This window comes from Oncorhynchus keta, chromosome 26 (genome assembly GCF_023373465.1).
Source record: "Oncorhynchus keta strain PuntledgeMale-10-30-2019 chromosome 26, Oket_V2, whole genome shotgun sequence".
Lineage (NCBI taxonomy): Eukaryota > Metazoa > Chordata > Actinopteri > Salmoniformes > Salmonidae > Oncorhynchus > Oncorhynchus keta.
Window position 1 is genome coordinate 19,502,007 of NC_068446.1, and position 21,533 is coordinate 19,523,539.

Consider the following 21,533-nt stretch of genomic DNA (forward strand, 5'->3'; position numbering starts at 1 on the left):
AGACCGCCTCTGTAGTGTGGTCGGCTGTCTCTTGCCTGTTTAGTGTGGTAGACTGTCTCATGCCTCCTGGGACCCAGAGAGGGGAGCAAAGCCAGAGTAAGTGAAGCCCTGTGAGGAGGTACCGAGCCAGGCAGGTTTCACCAGGCCACACTCCAGCCCAGGCAGAAACTCAGACGTCTGGGGGGGGACTGTTTCCCGTAACTCTGTGTTTTGTCATTGCCCCAGGGCTGAGTTTAAGCAGGTATGGAAACACTCTCTCAGACATGCCCAGGGGGTAGAGGTGTGGGTGGGTATAAAGCATATATTTGAGAAAAGGTCTGAAACGACTTTGTCTCTTTACGCTGCACAGTGGACATGGTGTTGAGAGAAGTATATCAAATGGGACTAATAACTTAATGTCGAAATGCCACAGTATGCACAGTAGCCACAAATAAACTCGCACACAAGTGACGTTGGTCCAATTGTATTTACAAAAGATCTCAATGATCCCAAAACCAATGGAACACAGATTCGTGAGGTGTTTGGCCGTGCTCAGGTGATTAATGACTCTGATTGGCAGACCTCCATCGCATTCTTCACAGTCATGATTATAACCGCTAATCTGAGAATCTGAAATCAATTCAAATGTTCTACGTTGGGCAATGGCTCTTACTTGTGTCAGCACTTTGGTAGGGCCTACGGCTGTTTGTAGCAATGGTATTTAAGCGAAAAAATTCCCTCTTACCCCCATCCGTTATGTCCAGATGGTTCTGTGAGGGGCGGGAGCTACACAACTGTCCTGACGTCCAGATTTGGAGGGATGGTGACCTGTACACGCTGATGATCGCTGAGGCCTTCGAGGAAGACACGGGACGCTACACCTGCGTTGCCTCCAACAGTCTCGGCGCTGACAACACCTCGGCAGAGGTCTACATCGAGGGTGAGTGCATGGCAGTGGAGGCTGCCGAGGGGAGAATGGCCCATAGTAATGGCTGGAAAGGAGCAGACGGAATGGTATCATACACATGGTTTCCACTAATTCTGCTCCAGCCATTACCAGGAGCCTGTCCTCCCCGATTAAGGTGCCACCAACCTCCTGTGGTGCATCGGTACAACTTCTCCAATATATCTGGGCTCACTGTCAAACAAATGAATGTCATTTGAATTCATGTAAACTCTCCACTAAAAGGTCTCTGTTTCCCCGTTCCTCTGTACCTCTGTTTAGGTGCTTCATCCTCAGACTCAGAAGGAGAAGGATCTTTGACAAATTCCAGATCAGGAGTCATGCCTCAGTACGTGTGTGTGCCTCCGTGCGTGTGTGTGTGCGAGTGTCTCAGCATGACCCTCTCTCCACCCCTCACCTTGTGACCCTTAACCCCTTCCTAACTCTGTGGTAGGGTCCAGGTTAGCTGGGCCCTCCATGTGGTAATCAGGCTAGCTGCCTGCTCTAATTTAACTAGACCTATAAACCCCTATAATGACCTTTCTTACCCTGGCTCGTTTAGATAATGAGAGGTCCCCATGGGTTAATATGGTAAAGGCTGCCTGCCCTGGTCCTGAAAGCTGATACAGGCCTTCTCCCTCCCTCCCTCTCTCTCTCTTTCTCTCTTCATATATGTACATTTATTTTTGTGCTACATTGGTATTGATTACTGCGTTGTTGGGCATGGAGCTTGGAAGACAGGCATTTCACTGTACTTGTGCACGTGACATTAAGAACTCAACTCATTCACTCAGTTTCTTTACCTATGACCTATTTCTGTAATATAATCAATTCAATTCAAAAGTCTTTATTGGCATGGGAAACATATTTGTACATGGCCAAAGTAAGTGAAATAGATAACAGACAAAAGTGAGATAAACAATGAACAGTAAACATTACACTCACAAAAGTTCCAAAGGAATAGAGACATTTCATGTCATATTAAGACTATATACAGTGTTGCAAATAGTGAAAGTACAAAAGGGAAAATAAATAAACATAAATATGGGTTGTATTTACATTGGTGTTTGGTCTTCTCTGGTTGCCCTTTTCTTGTGGCAACAGGTCACAAATCTTGCTGCTGTGATGGCACGCTGTGGTATTTCACGCAAACAAAATTGGATTTGTTTTCAAATTCTTTGTGGGTCTGTGTAATCTGAGGGAAATATGTGTCTCTAATATGGTCATACATTGGGCAGGAGGTTAGGAAGTGCAGCTCAGTTTCCACCTCATTTTGAGGGCAGTGTGCACATAGCCTGTCTTCTCTTGAGAGCCAGGTCTGCCTACGGCAGCCTCTCTCAATAGCAAGGCTATGCTCACTGAGTCTGTACATAGTCAAAGCTTTCCTTAATTTTGGGTCTGTCTCCGTGGTCAGGTATTCTGCCACTGTGTACTCTCTGTTTAGGGCCAAATAGCATTCAAGTTTGCTCTGTTTTTTTGTTCATTCTTTCTAATGTATCAAGTAATTATCTTTTTGTTTTCTCATAATTTGGTTGGGTCTAATTGTGTTGCTTTCCTGGGGCTCTGTGGGGTCTGTTTGTGTTTGTGAACAGAGCCCCAGGACTCTTCTCCAGGTTCATCTCTCTGTAGGCGATCGCTTCCTTTTAGGTGGTTGTAGACTTCAACATCTCTTTTCTGGATTTAGATGATTAGCGGGTATCGGCCTGATTCTGCTCTGCGTGCATTATTTGGTGTTTTACTTTGTCTACTGAGGATATTTGTGCAGAATTCTTTCATCTCATGTTATCTCGCTTTCTTATATTTCTCTGTCATTGTCTCTCTGTATCTCTCTGAGTATTTCCCAACTCTTCCTTCCTGTCTTCACTCTGCCATTCTCTCTTCTGTTCACACATTAACATCTTGGCTCTCACTCTCAGTGACATCATCTTAGTCCTTGTGGGGAGCATTTTCATAGGCTCCTAAGTCATTTATAAGGTGCAAACTGCCCACTTTGTGTGTCTATGGAATTAGACGTGTGAGAGCAGACCATTATTGCAAAGAGCGAGCAATAAGTAAAGAGTATTTAGTAGTGAAATCTGTTTTAGACATCAACATCTTTATTATCTCAGATGATGTGATACGTTAACTGCACTGTTTTGTTCTCTCTCTCTAAATGGCCACTCGGTCAGGACATCTTCTGAGGAACGGACCTAATACGGTCTCTGTTTCAGGTCCCAGAAGAAGACAACTTCAATCTCCCTGTCCATTCATTCACCTTCACCCACGAGCCCCGAGGCCGTACCTCACCGCTTCACCCTGGTCCAGCCCCTATCTGCACCTCAACACCGGGTAGGACACACACACACACACACACACACACACACACACACACACACACACACACACACACACACACACACACACACACACACACACACACACACACACACACACACACACACACACACACACACACACACAGCAGTATACGATCTGTCTTACAATTGAAAACACAAGAAAACACAACAATTTCTCAAGGTGGATGTTGATGGTCAGATTATCTTATCCTCCAGATGCAGAGTCCAGTTTCTTCACTACATGGTGATGGTTCTGTCACAGCGCCCCCTATCTTCACCAAGGTACGACTACATCTGGAATTATGGCAAAGTTATGCATCACACACACATATGTGCAGACAATTGCATGCTCCATCTCCCTGGAACAACACAGGATAGGACAGTGTCTTTCACTGGCGGGGGCCTGATAAAACATTACAGTTAGACCAAGGGCCGGAGCGCTCCTGTCTCCTGGTTGAACTGTTCTGGAAACCACACCTCTTCCCCTCCTCTCCCCCAGCCCACCTCGGGCCATGCGTCGGGTTGTGTGTGTGATGGTGGCATGTAAGTGGCAGAGCATCAAACAGGAGAGTTTCACTCCCATCCATCCCTGAAGACTACATTTTCCAGTTCATTACTGAAAGACATTTGTTTGTCTTCACCCCCTCCTCCAGGAGCTGAAGTGCTTTAATCATCTCAACAAGTGGGTGAAGTCAGGGGTGTGATGTCACCCTGGCAGTCACGCTGTCACGCACACACACACACACACACACACACACACACACACACACACACACACACACACAGACACAGACACAGACACATACTGTAGACATACACATTCACACACGAACAGTCACACATAGAGTCGTAAACACACGCACACACACATATTCCACCCAGGTCGTCCCAAAATATACAGACACACACTCACACATGACCTCCTCCACACGCAAAGAGGGAGTTTCAGTTGCTGATAGATGAGTCCTTTCACTGTGAGACTTGTTGATTGGTTGGAGAGGTAACACAATGCTGCCTTGGCCTCTCAATGGATGGCTTCCTGCCTCTCTGACTGCAACACTAGAAGCCGTCACAGGATTGTCTGGAGAAGAGCCCTGCTCTGTCCTTTAGTGAAACCGAGTGCTGTAAATGGGGACAGTGTCTGCTGGTCTCCCACTCCACAGTGTGGTGTTCTGTTCTGCTCACTGACACTGTGTTGTCATCTTCCTCTACGTCTTCATTAATTCCCTTCTCTCCCACTTTCTTACCCTTTCTTCCTTCCCACGTCTCTTTCTCCTCCTTCTCTCTCATGTGTCTACCCCGGACCCTTTCTCCTCCTCTCTCTCTCATGTGTCTACCCCGGACCCTTTCTCCTCCTCTCTCTCTCATGTGTCTACCCCGGACCCTTTCTCCTCCTCTCTCTCTCATGTGTCTACCCCGGACCCTTTCTCCTCCTCTCTCTCTCATGTGTCTACCCCGGACCCTTTCTCCTCCTCTCTCTCTCATGTGTCTACCCCGGACCCTTTCTCCTCCTCACTCTTTCTCATGTGTCTACCCCCCTTTCTCCTCCTCTCTCTCTCATGTGTCTACCCTTTCTCCTCCTCTCTCTCTCCCCGGGCCCTCTCCTCCTTCTCTCTCATGTGTCTACCCCGGACCCTTTCTCCTCCTCTCTCTCTCATGTGTCTACCCCGGACCCTTTCTCCTCCTCTCTCTCTCTCTCATGTGTCTACCCCGTCTACCCCGTGTCTACCCTTTCTCCTCCTCTCTCTCTCTCTCTCTCCTCCTCTCTCTCTCATGTGTCTACCCCGGACCCTTTCTCCTCCTCTCTCTCTCATGTGTCTACCCCGGACCCTTTCTCCTCCTCTCTCTCTCTCATGTGTCTACCCCGACCCTTTCTCCTCCTCTCTCTCTCTCATGTGTCTACCCCGGACCCTTTCTCCTCCTCTCTCTCTCATGTGTCTACCCCGGACCCTTTCTCCTCCTCTCTCTCTCATGTGTCTACCCCGGACCCTTTCTCCTCCTCTCTCTCTCATGTGTCTACCCCGGACCCTTCCTCTTTTACGTTCTCTTCTTTACCTCACCCCCCATCTCCATTTAATCTATCTCACCTTAATTCTCTACCTTCCTGCAACTAACTTTCTCTCTCTCTGTCTGTCTGTCTGTCTGTCTGTCTGTCTGTCTGTCTGTCTGTCTGTCTGTCTGTCTGTCTGTCTGTCTGTCTGTCTGTCTGTCTGTCTGTCTGTCTCTCTCTGTATCTCTCTCTCTCTCTCTCTCTCTCTCTCTCTCTCTCTCTCTGTGTCTCTCTCTCTCTGTCTCTCTGTGTCACTCTCTCTCTGTCTCCCTCTCTGTCTCTCTCTCTGTGTCTCTCCCTCTCTGTCTCTCTCTGTCTCTGTGTCTCTCTCTCTCTGTCTCTGTGTCTCTCTCTCTCTGTCTCTGTCTCTCTCTGTCTCTCTCTCTCTCCCCATCCAGCTCTTACAGGATGCCCAGGCGTCAGAGGGTCAGGTGGTGGTTTTGGAGTGCAGGGTTCGAGGCAGTCCTCCTCTGCAGGTCCAGTGGTTCAGACAGGGACAGGTCATCCAGGACTCTCCAGACTTCCGCATCCTGCAGAAAAGTGAGACATTCTCAGTAGAGTCAGAATACTTATTGGTGGTGGCTGGACCCAGAGTTAGATCCACATAGCATTGACGAGTAAAAAAAAGGATTGTGACTTATGAGTCTAACTCCCTCCCTCTCTCTGTTCTTTACCTCCTCTCCCTCGCTTCCTTTGATATCATGTGAAACACAGAGCCACGGTCTGCAGCAGAGCCAGGTAAGAGGAACCTCACTTCTTCCATATGTCATTTACAGTCATGTTGTTGTCATCAACAATGTCCCAGCCATATGTCAACTCCTGTCAGCTCCACCATCCATCCAAACCGTCCTCAATCTATCTGTTGTGTCAGTCTGTGCTGTCACTTTTGCACTGGGATGATGTCATCTCCTGTTCACCTGGATTTGATGAAAAGAGGTGTAAGGCCTTAAAACTACAGTCTGGCACAGTAAGAGGGAATCCCTACTAAACCGTGACAGTACACAAACTCTCACACACATATTTACACACAGACTTTTTCCAGTCTGAGGTGGTGTGACTAATAAGATACATCAGGTGTTACCGCCAAGCTCTCACAAAAACCCTGTGAGTCACACTACAGACATCTCTCAACACCTGTCTGTCTGTCTGTCTGTCTGTCTGTCTGTCTGTCTGTCTGTCTGTCTGTCTGTCTGTCTGTCTGTCTGTCTGTCTGTCTGTCTGTCTGTCTGTCTGTCTGTCTGTCTGTCTGTCTGTCTGTCTGTCTGTCTGTCTGTCTGTCTGTCTGTCTGTCTGTCTGTCTGTCTGTCTGTCTGTCTGTCTGTCTTTTCCTACTTCCTACATATTCAGAGCAGTGTGTGTGTCAGTCAGTTTGTCTCTCTACCCTCCAACCATGTCTGCTCTCTAGTCTCTTCCTTGGCAGTGAGTCACATCTAACTGTCAGTCTCCTGTCTAACATGTACATACCATATGTCTAACTGTCTATCATATGTCTGTCTTACCTCCAACTACAAACATATGGATAGTAAACCTGCCACTCTTTTCTGTGGCTGTGTAAATGTCTATTAAACCTGTCTAAAAGAGTCAGCGTCTGTCTCATTCAAATTTTACACACTTCTCTTTCAGCCATACAACTGTCCTTATACTGACCACCAGAAATATATATTTTAGTTGTAACAGTGTGTCACTGCTACCACAGTGATTTGATGAGAGTTGTAATTGTTTCTTGCAGAGGAGATATGTACGCTGGTGATAGCTGAGGCCTTCCCTGACGACGGAGGTCAGTTCTGCTGCACTGCAACCAACCTTTACGGCTCCGTCAGCAGCACAGCCCAACTCTCTGTTACTGGAGGGGCCTTCAACACTCCCACAGGTGAGTTACCATCATTATTGTATTCACAGTTACAGACAATGTACCACCAGGACAGTTTGTATAACTTGTAGCAGCTTACAGGTGAATTTGCCTTTAGTGTAATTGACTTCAACTTTAAATGTTGAAGTTTGCACAGTGTTTATGCAGAGTTTTGGTACTGTACAGCGCATTCGGGAAAGTATTCAGACCCTTTGACTTTTTCTAAAATTACAGCCTTATTCTAAAATTGATTACATTGTTTTTTTTTGCTCATCAATCTACACACAATATCCCATAATGACAAAGCAAAAACAGGTTTGTAGACATTTTTGGGGGGGAAAAACTCAAACTGAAATATCACGTTTACATAAGTATTCAGACCCTTTACTCAGTACTTCTTGGGTATGATGCTACAAGCTTGGCACACCTGTATTTGGGGAGTTTCTACCATTCTTCTCTGCAGATCCTCACAAGCTCTGTCAGTTTGGATGAAGAGAGTTGCTGCGCAGCTATTTTCAGGACTCTCCAGAGATGTTAGATCGCGTTCAAGTCCAGGCTCTGGCTGGGCCACTCAAGGACATTCAGAGACTTGTTAAGAAGCCACTTCTGCATTGTCTTGGCTGTGTGCTTAGGGTTGTTGTCCTGTTGGAAAGCAAACCTTCGCCCCAGTCTGAGGTCCTCAGCGCTCTGGAGATGGTTTTCATCAAGGATCTCTCTGTACTTTGCTCCGCTCATCATTCCCTTGATCCTGACAAGTCTCCCAGTCCCTGCAGCTGAAAAACATCCCCACAACATGATGCTGCCACCACCATGCTTCACCGTAGGGATGGTGCCAGGTTTCCTCCAGACGTGACGCTCGGCATTCAGGCCAAAGAGTTCAATCTTGATTTCATTAGACCAGAGAATCTTGTTTCTCATGGTCTAAGAGACTTTAGGTGCCTTATGGCAAACTCCAAGCTGTCTGTCATGTGCCTTTGACTGAGGAGTGGCTTCTGTCTGGCCACTCTACAATAAATGCATGATTGGTGGAGTGCTGTAGAGTTGGTTGTCCTTCTGGATGGTTCCCCCATCTCCACAGAGGAACTCTGGAGCTTTGTCAGAGTGACCATTGGGTTCTTGGTCACCTTCCTGTCCAAGGCCCTTCTCCTCCCATTGCTCAGTTTGGCCTGACGGTCAGCTCTAGGAAGAGTCTTGGTGGTTCCAAACTTCTTCAATTTAAGAATGATGGAGGCCACTGTGTTCTTGGGGACCTTCAATGCCTCAGAAATGTTTTGGTAGCCTTCCCCAGATCTGTGCCTCAACACAATCCTGTCTCGGAGCTCTACGGACAATTTCTTTGACCTCATGGCTTGGTTTTTGCTCTGACATGCACTGTCAACTGTGGGACCTTACATTGACAGTTGTGTGCCTTTACAAATCATGTCCAATCAATTGAATTTACCACAGGTGGACTCCGATCAAGTTGTAGAAACATCTCAAGGATGACCAATGGAAACAGGATGCACCTGAGCACAATTTGGAGTCTCGTTGCAAAGGGTCTGAATACTTATGTAAATAAGGTATTTCTGTTTTAAATGTTTTATGCATTTGCAAACATTTCTAAAAACGCTTTGTCATTATGGGGCCTTGTGTGTAGATTGATGAGGATTTTTTTTTTATTTAACCCATTTTGGAATAAGGCTGTAACGGAACAAAATGTTGAAAAAGTCAAGGGGTTTGAATACTTTCCGAATGCACTGTACATCTGGTTCAATGACGAGGGCTCGTGTACCTCTGGTTCATGTCAATGGTTACCAATAGGCATTCAGCCTGGGAGGTCGAGTGGTTTTGGCTCCGACCTGGATCCCTGTGTGGTATTTCCTCTGGTCCTCTTTATTATCCTGGATAATCTTTGATCTATATGAGGATGAGAAGAAAAGAAGAGGGGGAGGAGAGGAGGAAGAAATAGGCTAGTTAGGTCGTGAGCACTATATATCTCTGTGGGAGAAGGGAGGAGTGTTTATTCTCTCTGTGTACTCTCAGTTCACCACGCAATCAGAGGAAATCCACAGGCCAAATAAACAGGGATTACATCAAGAGCTCCTCAAGACAAACAGGCTGACTAGACACAGCTGCTACTTTAGATCGCATTCTAACTTAATTTAGATCTGCCATGTTAGTGGGGTATGTGAGGATGGGGGTCAGCTGGGCTCTGCTGGAGGTAATATTAGTGTACTATGTTAGGAAAAGGGGAGGGGAGGATATGCTAGTGCACTGTGAAGAGGAGGGGGTAGGGCTCTGCTTGGGGTAAACCTCTACTCTCTCATGGTCTCTCTCCCTCTAGCGGTGTACGAATCGGACAGGGACGGTGTGGCATCCGGCGATAACTCTGCCTTCGAGGATGCCCAGGCCTTCCCCCCACCCCCGCCCACAGAGATCAGCCTATTGGAGGTACCGCCCAAGACCCCACCCAGTGCCAGCGCAGAGGGTTTCCATGTCAACGAGCTGGAGATCTGGCCCAGTGTGTCAGTCCTGCCGCACTCCCACATGTACCCCAACATGGAGGGCCAGCCTCAGCCCTCCTCCGGCCTACCTCCACCAGAGCCCCGGCCAGATTTCTTAGACCCAGCCAAGATGTCTCCACCCCCGGTGAAGGAAGCCCCTCCGCTGCCCAACAAGCCCAAACTGTGAGTACACCCATCCTGCCATCACCTTTAGTCATAGATGATGTCTGGTTGTGCCGGCATCATGATTCCCATAGTAAGGGATTGGATTGTTGATCAGGGAGCTGGGTGTTTTCAGCTTTTGAAAGGGGAATCCCAGCATTGTGAACAAAAGCATTCCGGTCTCTTTATGGTGTCAGTGCCATGTCAGTGCTGTGTTTGTGTGCCGGAGATGGCCTGGCTGGCAGCTGCTTTGCGGCTCAAAACAGATCTGTTTGTATGGCTTCTGTTCTGTCGGATGGCTCCTATTGTCTTTGTGTGACTCCTGTGTGCACGCCCAGGACCCCTGCTCTGTCTGTATGGCCTCCCTGTAGCCTCGCTGTGTGTATTATAGTGTAGGCAGCGGGTATGATGTCTGTGATGTTACAGGGCTGTAGAGCTTTGATGGTCTTTGTATGTTGTTATTTGGGGTGGCAGGTAGCCGAGCGGTTAGAGCGTTGGGCCAGTAACTGAAAGGTTGCTGGATCGTATCCCAGAGCTGACGAGGTAAAAAAAATCTGTCATTCTGCCCCTGAACAAAGCAGTTAATCCACTGTTCGCTGGTAGGCAGTCATTGTAAATAAGAATTTGTTCTTAACTGACTTGCCTAGATAAATAAAGGTTAAAAAACATTGTGACTGTCCCTGTTGCAGGGTTTGCTGTAGCAATGGTCATCAACATTTTTTTAAATGGATGAAGATAATCCAAACTTTTAGGATTTATATAATCCATTAGATATTCAGTGGCTTAATTGATCAATATAGAGTAGAAACTATTCAAAATACTACCACATAGAAAAAAGTAATATGCACACCGATGGGAGATCACTGTTACGCACGGAACAAACACCATTGATAAATACCAACCGTTGTTCAAAACCAAACCAATAAAAACCTTTCAGAGATGTGAGAGATAGAAATAGAGGTGCTAGTGTCAGAGATTGAGTTTTATTTGGCTCGCTCAGTTGTAGCTACAAAGAGAGGACCATGAGGACAATGAAGTTGCTTTAGCAATGGCAAATATACTTCACCTGAGTAGACAACACTCACCATTAAGCCGTCCATCCTCAGCGCTAAGCTAACATTTTTGCCACCACATTCAGCAGCGTCTTTTGCGCATCACATAACCTTTTACCAGCACGTAAAGAATGGAAACCTTTTCTGTTCAATATAGTTTCAATCGTTTTGGGATGGTGATTTTATGGCGATGTGGGTGCAGTCTATTGGTCCGTTCGTATTTGGGAACCCAACGATGGCATCATGGCAAAGAAACACCTCTTGACATCAACCTGTTGTACAATGGTGTATAGAAATTGTAAGTGTTGCTGTTCATTTTGCTGATGATTTCATCCCAAACATTGGCTCATCGAGGGCTGTGAGATGCCGATTGACAAACTCCAGCTGAAAAGTGCCCGTTGCCAAGAACCCAAGGGTGGATATCACTTGGATGTGCACAGGAAGGGCACGTGTTTGACTTTTTAAAGTAGGTCTTAAATCCTATGAGACAGTTTTTTTGGAAACGATATCGGATGAGCCAATCGGTACAATCTGCAGAAAATGTCCCACCTGTCTCTAAAAACATGCTCTCTGCGAAATACAACATTTGCCAAATTTTCCAAAAGAGCAAGATCAGACATCTCTCATTCGATTTCCCATTATCTCAGTCTTTTATAGTGTTTCAACAATGGTTTCACTTTCACACGTACCTCTCATTTAACAAATGACTGTACTTTATATGGATTATTATTGTAACAAATGCACTGATGTGGTCTAATTAAATAGCATGTCAAGATATGTTGCATGAAATCACAATGGAAATACAATGAAATTGAAAAATTATTTAATTATAACTCACAATTTCACACATTTTCAATACATATTTCCCCCATTCTACCCTTGACAAGCAGTTCCCCTATTCCACCACTGTGCATACGCATGGTCATGTCTGTGCGTATACTCTCAAGCAAACATGCATATGGATAAATCTCACATCGGCTGATGTAAAAAGGGCTTTAGAAATAGATTTGATTGAATTTGAATTGAAATTATTCCACACATGGTTTACGCACAAATGTGTGCCTAAGCATGATTGATAAATGACGCCCCAGGGATTTTGGTGGGGATTCAATTTATTGTCAAATGTAAAAAAGAAAATCATACAATGCACTCATAAACAAAAAAATAAACGTCCCTTTTTCAGGACCCTGTCTTTCAAAGATAATTCGTAGAAATCCAAATAACTTCATAGATCTTCATTGTAAAGGGTTTAAACACTATTTCCCATGCTTGTTCAGTGAACCATAAACAATTAATAAACATGCACCTGTGGAACGGTCATTAAGACACTAACAGCTTACAGACGGTAGGCTATTAAGGTCACAGTTATGAAAACGTAGGACACTAAAGAGGCCTTTCTACTGACTCTGAAAAACACCAAAAGAAAGATGCCCAGTGTCCCTGCTCATCTGTGTGAACATGCCTTAGGCATGCTGCAAGGAGGCATGAGGACTGCAGATGTGGCCAGGGCAATAAATTGCAATGTCCGTACTGTGAGACGCCTAAGACAGCGCTACAGGGAGACAGGGCGGACAGCTGATCGTCCTCGCAGTGGCAGACCAGGTGTAACAACATCTGCACAGGATCGGTACATCCGAACATCACACCTGCGGAACATGTACAGGATGGCAACAACAACTGCCCCGAGTTACACCAGGAACGCACAATCCCTCCATCAGTGCTCAGACTGTCCGCAATAGGCCGAGAGAAGCTGGACTGAGGGCTTGTAGGCCTATTGTAAGGCAAGTCCTCACCAGACATCACTGGCAACAACGTCGCCTATGGGCACAAACCCACCGTTGCTTGATCAGACAGGACAGGAGTCGCTGTTTTGTCTCACCAGGGGTGATGTTTGGATTTGCGTTTATCGTTGAAGGAATGAGCGTTACAACTAGAGGTCGACCGAATATGATTTTTCAAATGGCGATACCGATACCGATTATTGGAGGACAAAAAAAAAGCTGATACCGATTAATTGGCCGATTTTTAAAAATGTATTTGTAATAATGTCAATTTCAACAATACTGAATGAGCACTTATTTTAACTTAATATAATACATCAATAAAATACATTTAGCCTCAAATAAATAATGAAACTTGTTCAATTTGGTTTAAATATTGCAAAAACAAAGTGTTGGAGAAGAAAGTAAAAGCGCAATATGTGCCATGTAAGAAAGCTAACGTTTAAGTTCCTTGCCCTGAACATGAGAACATATGAAAGCTGTTGGTTCCTTTTAACATGAGTCTTCAATATTCCCAGGTAAGAAGTTTTAGGTTGTAGTTATTATAGGACTATTTCTCTCTATACCATTTGTATTTCATATACCTTTGACTATTGGATGTTCTTATAGGCACTTTAGTATTGCTAGTGTAACAGTATAGCTTCTGTACCTCTCCTCGCTCCTACCTGGGCTCGAACTAGGAACACAAGACAACAGCCACCCTCGAATCAGCGTTACCCATGCAGAGCAAGGGGAACAACTACTCCAGGTCTCAGAGCGAGTGACATTTGAAACGCTATTAGCGCGCACCCAGCTAACTAGCTAGCTATTTCACATCACATCGTTACACCAGCCTAATCTCGGGAGTTGATAGGCTTGAAGTCATAAACAACAGAGCTGCTGGCAAAACGCACGAAAGTGCTGTTTGAATGACTGCTTATGAGCCTGCTGGTGCCTACCATCGCTCAGTCAGACTGCTCTATCAAATCATAGACTTAATTATAACATAATAACACACAGAAATGCGAGCCTTAGGTCATTAATATGGCCAAATCCGGAAACTATCATCTCGAAAACAAGATGTTTATTCTTTTCAGTGAAATACGGAACCGTTCCGTATTTTATCTAACGGGTGGCATCCATCAGTCTAAATATTCCTGTTACATTGCACAACCTTCAATGTATGTCATAATTACGTAAAATTCTGGCAAATGATTTTGCAATGAGCCAGGTGGCCCAAACTGTTGCATATACCCAGACTCTGCAATGAACGCAAGAGAAGTGACACAATTTCACCTGGTTAATATTGCCTGCTCACCTGGATTTCTTTTACCTAAATATGCAGGTTTAAAAATATATACTTCTGTGTAATGATTTTAAGAAAGGCATTGGTGATTATGGTTAGGTACACGTTGGAGCAACGACAGTCCTTTTTCGCGAATGTGCACTGCATCGATTATATGCAATGCAGAACACGCTAGATAAACTAGTAATATCATCAACCATGTGTAGTTATAACTAGTGATTATGATTGATTAAGTTTAATGCTAGCTAGCAACTTACCTTGGCTTTCTTACTGCATTCGCGTAACAGGCAGGCTCCTCGTGAGGCAGGTGGTTAGAGCGTTGGACTAGTTAACTGTAAGGTTGCAAAATTGAATCCCTGAGTTGACAAGGTAAAGATCTGTCGTTCTGTCCCTGAACAAGGCAGTTAACCCACTGTTCCTAGGCCGTCATTGAAAATAAGAATGTGTTCTTAACTGACTTGCCAAGTTAAATAAAGATTAAATAAAGGTGTAAAAAAATATATATATTAATAATAATAAAAATCGGCAAAATCGGCGTCCAAAATGACCGATTTTCGATTGTTATGAAATCTTGAAATCGGCCCTAATTAATCGGCCATTCCGATTCATCGGTCCACCTCTAGTTACAACCAGGCCTGTACTCTAGAGCGGGATTGATTTGGAGGTGGAGGTTCCATCATGGTCTGTCATTGCAGGCAATCTCATCATGGCCATCATGCAATGACAGCATCATCAGACTGAGCTTGTTGTCATTGCAGGCAATCTCAACGCTGTGCGTTACAGGGAAGACATCCCCCTCCCTCATGTGGTACCCTTCCTGCAGGCTCATCCTGACATGACCCTCCAGCATGACAATGCCACCAGCCATACTGCTCATTCTGTGTGTGATTTCCTGCAAGATAGGAATGTCAGTGTTCTGCCATGGCCAGCAAGAGCCCGGATCTCAATCCCATTGAGCATGTCTGGGACCTGTTGGACCGGAGGGTGAGGGCTAAGGCCATTCCCCTCAGAAATGTCCAGGAACTTGCAGGTGCCTTGGTGGAAGAGCGGAGTAACATCTCACAGCAAGAACTGGCAAATCTGGTGCAGTCCATGAGGAGGAGATGCACTGCAGTACTTAATGCAGCTGGTGGCCACACCAGATACTGACTGTTACTTTTGATTTTGACCCCCCCTTTGTTCAGGGACACATTATTCCATTTCTGTTAGTCACATGTCTGTGGAACTTGTTTAGTTTATGTCTCAGTTGTTGAATCTTGTTATGTTCATACAAATATTTACACATTTAATTTGCTGACAATTAACGCAGTTGACAGTGAGAGGACGGTTCTTTTTTGCTTGGTTTTAAAAAATATATTTTTGTTAAAGAAAGAAAATAATATGTGCCTCATTTGCATGAATATACCAGGCTGGAAACACCAAACACAGGCTCTGTCCACACTTCCAGCATTTACCTGCACTGCATACCTCAACAAGCATGTCAATAGTGTAGCAATATTGAGGTTACTCATATTGATGTTACACAGGAAACGGAAGCCAATTGTTGCTTACCTTATTCATGTGCTGGTTGACAACATGACTAGTAAATTTTGCTTAATTATATACCTTTGTCTGTCGTGACCACAACACAAAGCATATTGAAACATGGTGGCAGCGGTACTTAAAAGAACCTGGATCTCATCAATGTAAATTAAGAATATATCCCAGGAAGCAGTTTGGAAAAGTGCCGCTTTTACAAACTAGTCATCGTGCCGAACTCCAACGTTAGCTGGCTATTGTGAGTGACTCTATGCTAACAGCTTGCTGGCTATTGGATACAAGCAGATTCGTGAGTAGCTAACATTCCATTCTACAAAGAAATCGCCATGGAAAATGCACTGAAACCTCCTGGAAACATAGACTTTGATGATTGTAATTTTAGCACTGACCTGGAAAAGATGTAAAGAGGAATTCAATTTGTACATGGCTCTTACAATGGGAGAAAAACCTGATGACTACAAAGTGAAGCTACTATATTATCTCATTTGCGAAAAAGGCAGAGAGATTTGTGAGACCCTCTGACTCAGAGAGCGGTGAGGATGTTCTCTGTATCACACTAGGGCCAAAGTCAGAGAGCATCAACGTGGTGCAGGAGAAAACCACAGACCCCAATGCGGCTCTCTCTATAACCATGCTGGTCAACAAAATAAGTCAGTCAGATTTCAGCTAGATTGTGGTGCTAGTTGTAATGTTATCCCTGCAAACCTCACAAAAGACAGTCACCTAGAGCCCTACAGTCAGGTATTGGTGATGTATAACAAGAACACTCTGACGCCACTGGGGAAGTGCACACTTAAAGTGATCAATTCATGCAATAAGAAAACCTACCGAGTTGAGTTGATTGTTGCCAACAAGAACGTGCTCAGGCCCATTCTAGGCAGTAAAGCTATCCAGGCAATGGAGTTGATTACTGTGCAGCACCACAACATTCTGGCCATCGAGAAAACAACAGGATCCTGGACTAAAGAGCCAATTAAACAGGACTACTCTGATGTATTCCAGGGAGATGGACGCTTCCCCGACAAACTGAAGCTGGAAGTGGATGTCCAGCTTCCAAAGAGAAGAGTGCCAGTAGCGCCATATAAACCACTCAAATAGGAGCTCAGTGGTCTAGAGAAAAGAAGGATGATAAAAGCAGTTGAAAAAAGCACAGATTGGATTAGCAGCCTGATCTTAGTGAAGAAACCGTCTGGGTAACTAAGAGTGTGTCTTGATCCAAAACCTCTCAACAAGGCGCTCAAGAGGAGCCATTACCCACTTCCCACTATTGAAGACGTGCTGCCAGATCTGAACAGAGCACGCGTGTTCTCTGTTTGTGATGTAAAAAACGGATTTTGGCATGTGGAACTGGAGGAGGAATCCAGCTATCTCACCGTGTTCTCTACTCCCATGTGACGCTACAGGTGGCTGCGCATGCCAATGGGAATCAGTCCAGCCCCAGAGACCTTTCAGAGGAAGTTGAACCAGGCAATGTAAGGTCTTCCAGGAGTCAAAATCATTGCAGATGACATCCTGATTGTGGGCGAAGGAGACAACAGTGAAGCGGCGACTCTGGACCATGTCAAAAACCTGAGAATGCTTCTGGACAGATGCAGGAAGCTCAATATCAAGCTGAATCCAGAGAAGCTGCAGCTCAGGCTGAAGGAAGTGCCCTACATTGGCCACCTGCTAACATCAGAGGGGTTGAAAGTGGACCCAGGAAAAGTGACAGCCATCAGACAGATGTCTAGGCCTACAGATGTGCAGGGGATGCAGCGCTTCCTGGGCATGCTCAAATACTTAGCCAAGTTCTGCAGCCACACCACGGAGCTCTGCGAGCCACTGCGATAGCTAACACACAAGGACTCACTGTGGGAGTGGTCAGAGAGACATGAGCAGGCTTTCAATAAAATCAGGGATACCATTGCACAGACGCCTGTGCTGAAATACTACAACCCAACAGAGCAGCGTGTACTACAATGTGATGCTTCAAAGAGTGGGTTAGGAGCAGCCTTGATGCAGAGAGGACAACCAATAGCATACGCCAGAAGAGCCCAGACAGAGACTGAAAAAGGGTATGCACAGATAGAGAAGGAGCTGCTTGCAGTGGTATTTGGCATTGAGAGGTTCCACCAACTCACATGTGGATGAACTGTGGAAGTGCAGTCAGATCAAAAGCCTCTAGAGAGCATCATGACAAAGCTTCTCCTCAGCGCACCAAAAAGACTACAATGCATGCGCATGAGACTCCAAAACTACGAGGTCGGTCTCCGATACGTTCCTGGAAAGCATGTGGTGCTGGCCAACACCCTGAGCAGGGCGTACCTCACAGAACAAGGCAACAGAGGCCCTGTGGAGGTCGAAGTGGAATCAGTCAATATGATACACTACCACCCTGTGTCAAGCGAGAGACTAAAGGCCATCCAGAGAGCCACTGAGCTGGACCAGGAGCTCCAGACACTGAAACATGTGATACTGCAGGGGTGGCCTGAAGTGAAAGACCATGTACCCTTGGAAATAGCCATGCATTTTCACAACAGAGATGAGCTGAGTGTGCAAAATTGAGTTATCTTTAGAGGTGAGCGAGTCGTTGTACCTACTGCCCTCAGGTAGGAGATAATGCAGAGAATCCATTCCTCACACATAGGAATCGAGGAATGTCTGAGAAGAGTTTGCGAGTGTGTCTACTGGCTGGGCATGAATGCACAGCTGACAACATACATGTCTGTAAGGTTCTGCTTTTCTTTTCTTAGGCAACCTTGTGTTCTTTTTCTTTGTGTTCTGGAACGTAGCCCAGTCTTTCATTTTTGTTCATTGTTTTCACCTGTGTTGGTTTCTCACCTGGTCTCATCAGCTCCCTATTTAGTTTGTATGGTTATGAGGTATTTTTTGTTTTTGACTGCCTACCTGTGTTTGACCATTGCCTGCCTGTGACCATGATTCATGCCTTCTGCGAAGGCTTAATAAACATCTGCCGTGGTCTGCTCGTGAATCTATGTCTTTTTCTCACAGAGTATTCGTTACAATGACACAATGTAGCACCTGCACTGCATGGGGTGTGAAGCAGCAGAAAGAGACGCTGACGCCACAGCGTCTCTTGGAAAAAATAAGGACTGACCTGTTCCAGTTCAACAACAGAGACTACATGGTCACAGTTGATTGTCTCTTCAACTACTGGGACCATTTGGAGAACACACAGTCGAAAATGGTCATTCGAAAACCCTGTCACAAGGATGACACACTTTGCACACTGTGGGATACCTGACATCCTTTACTCAGACAATGGTCCCTAGTTCTCTTCAGACGAGTTCCAAAGTTTCAGCAAGGCTTGGGACTTTACACACAAAACATCGTCTCTAGGATACCAGCAAAGTAATGGGAAAGTGGAATCGGCAGTGAAAACAGCCAAAAGACTGATGGCAAAAGCAAAGAGAGCCGGTGCTGACCCATACCTGGCCCTGCTGGATCACAGAAAAACCCTTCACAAGGAACAGACAGCAGCCCTGCCATGGCGCTCATGGGAACACGTACAAAGACACTATTTATAATGAACGAAAATCTTCTGGGACCGGTGATGGCAAACTGTCAGCCGGAGAAGTTCAAAGAAAGGCAGCAGAGACAGGCAAAGTACTACGACACCTCTGTTAAGGACCTCACGGAGCTGCAACGAGATGACAGGGTGAGAGTTCAGCCACTCACAGGACAGAAACAGTGGCGGCAGAAGGCCACAGTAGTCAGACCTGTGGAGCAAAGGTCCTACGGGGTGAAGACAGAACAGGAACACGTCTTCAGGAGGAACATGCGACACCTGAGGAAGAGCAGAGAATTAGAGGAGGACTTCCCCACTGTTGAAGAGCCTGGCACAGAGCCAGTAAACAGAGCACCAGCTGACGCCCAGCAGGATGCTGAACACAACCTAGAGGTGAACGCTGCACCTCAGCAAGAAGATCATAACATCTCAGGTAAGCACCTCCTGGTGAAGATCCGAAGATCTATACACCTGAAAGACTTTGTGTGAAGGTAAAAATGATAACAATAATGTAATGGACAGTCAGAGACATTAAACAAACATTTAGTTCACATTACAGTTTACTACAGGCATGGACTACAAGCCAAAGTTAGGTAGAGTCTGCTTTTGTTGTAAAAAAAAAAGAAAAGAGAACATGTAGCAATGTTAATGTTATACAGGAAACGGAAGCCAATTGTTACTTACATTATTCATGTACTGGATGTGCTGTTTGACGACATGCCTAGTAAAGTTTGCTTAATTATATATCTTTGTCTGTCGCGACTACAACACAAAGCGTCTTGGAACAAATAGCAGGGTAAAATTGGATTAATAGTCAACACGCCTGGCTCTAGATTACACCTATCTACACATACTTTACATTGTTTGTGAGATCAGACATAAAATCACTATAATCAGAGTGTTCATTTTCGGGAGTTGCTTTCATTTCAGCACATCTCATTTGTAAACACTTCTGTTTACAAAAACTGTATTAAAGTCGAACTTTTTTCAATTCCACCAAAAATCAACACACATCAAAATGAAGTTCTCTTTCTTGTGAGGTAACTGTCGAGACGGTGCGTTAAATCCCAGACGAAGGTAACACAACGTATTCCATTGAGCCCATTTCAGCCATTACCGGGGTGTGTCTGACAGGTCATTAAACATTTCCGCGGTCGTAACATTAACGGGTGAAAACAACAGGCAAGAGTATAAAGGAAGTCTTAGGAGTCAAATGAAAGCAGTTAATCCAGAGAGATTGAAGTGGATTTTGCAACCCTCAAACACAGGAAGTAGATGGCTGAAAAAGACCGCTCCACAGGTGGGCGGGGCATGCGCGTTGCTACTTGCTGTTGCTCAGTCAGGTCTGTCTATAGATGGAATTGTATGAAGCTTCTGATCTTGGTTCATTTGATTTAGTGGTTCAGGCATGATATATGTCTTGTGCATTAGTGAGGAGGGACGTTATAGTCGCGATGGGGTCTGAGACTGACGTATTTGTGATGTGGCCTAAGACTGGGCGCATGTGATGCATGAATGTTATGTAGGGCTCATGCTCTGTGCTTTGTACATCGCATGTGCATTGTTGCGTTGAGTTTCTGAATCCCCCTTTTGGATGCATGTCTCTTTAACACTTACTAAATGTTGACGTTGTCCTCTATGCTTCCAGAGCGGTGGGTATAGAGGAGGAGACAGACACTGACAGGTAAACTACAGAAAGGTTGGTCTGGGTCTGGTCTGGGTGAGGCTCTCTGGGCGTGATGTGAACGGAGCCCTGTTGTTTGAGTAAAGCTGGGATCAGAACGACGTGTTGACACATTTACATTGTTTCGCTATATTTTGCGCTGTGTTTCATTCGGATTGAGTTTCTGCAAATAGCAGGATCTCCGTAAAGCTGTTTTTTCCAGAGTAATGACATGGACAGGCTGCCTAAAACAGTTATCTCCCGCCACTGTGAAGCGTGCGGCGGGACAGTGTACTGCGTTGTGCCGTACCCGAGGTTAGATCCTTCTCTGTCCCCTGGTGACCTGTAGAAGTGTTGGCTGACAGACTAAAGCACCGGCCACTCTTGATCTTTAACCTCTGACCTCACGGCAAGGGTCACCGCCTCTCATTTGTTCTCCTGCACACGTTCCTGTTACCTTTTAAAGTTTTTTCCATGGCCTTTAAACGGCATGCTGTTGCACAATGTTGAAGCGGTGGTTCTACAGTGTCTGTCTGTTGCCTTTGAAAAGGGATCCTGCTGTGTGACTTTTACTGCCTCTGGTGTAAAAGTCGGTTGTTATATTTGCTGGATTTGATTTGAGGACTCCAATGTAACTTTAATTGAGTTTGGCATTGAGTAGTTTAGTGAAATTGCCGTGAATCCAATGGGGACTGAATGGAAACTATGACCCTACTGTCTTGGCTCTACATCTCTCCATGTGAAACGAAACTCTATAATGCAATGGATCTCATTTCACTGCAGCCAATAAGGACGTCTGGGTGTCTGTTTTGATTGATGTCATAACAGGTGTCTGTTTTGACTGATGTTTTCAATAGACCGGACCAACGACGATTACAGTCTTGTTCTGCTTCAACGGCTCTA

The 21,533-nt window shown here is 45.4% G+C and overlaps 1 protein-coding gene across 8 annotated transcripts in view; it reads left to right on the plus strand.

The window, feature by feature from the left end:
* Positions 1-21,533, plus strand: part of LOC118359050 (palladin-like) — a 128,516-nt gene that overhangs the window by 59,743 nt on the left and 47,240 nt on the right. For 6 of the 8 annotated variants that reach the window (XM_052480312.1, XM_052480316.1, XM_052480313.1 and 3 more), the window contains 9 exons: positions 744-919; positions 1,205-1,271; positions 3,133-3,250; positions 3,475-3,540; positions 5,707-5,848; positions 6,023-6,046; positions 7,038-7,178; positions 9,481-9,823; positions 20,616-20,651. In XM_052480312.1, coding sequence (XP_052336272.1) covers positions 744-919; positions 1,205-1,271; positions 3,133-3,250; positions 3,475-3,540; positions 5,707-5,848; positions 6,023-6,046; positions 7,038-7,178; positions 9,481-9,823; positions 20,616-20,651 — 1,113 coding nt within the window. The remainder of the gene's footprint in view (positions 1-743; positions 920-1,204; positions 1,272-3,132; positions 3,251-3,474; positions 3,541-5,706; positions 5,849-6,022; positions 6,047-7,037; positions 7,179-9,480; positions 9,824-20,615; positions 20,652-21,533) is intronic. The other 2 variants (XM_052480314.1, XM_052480315.1) reach the window with 2 other exon arrangements.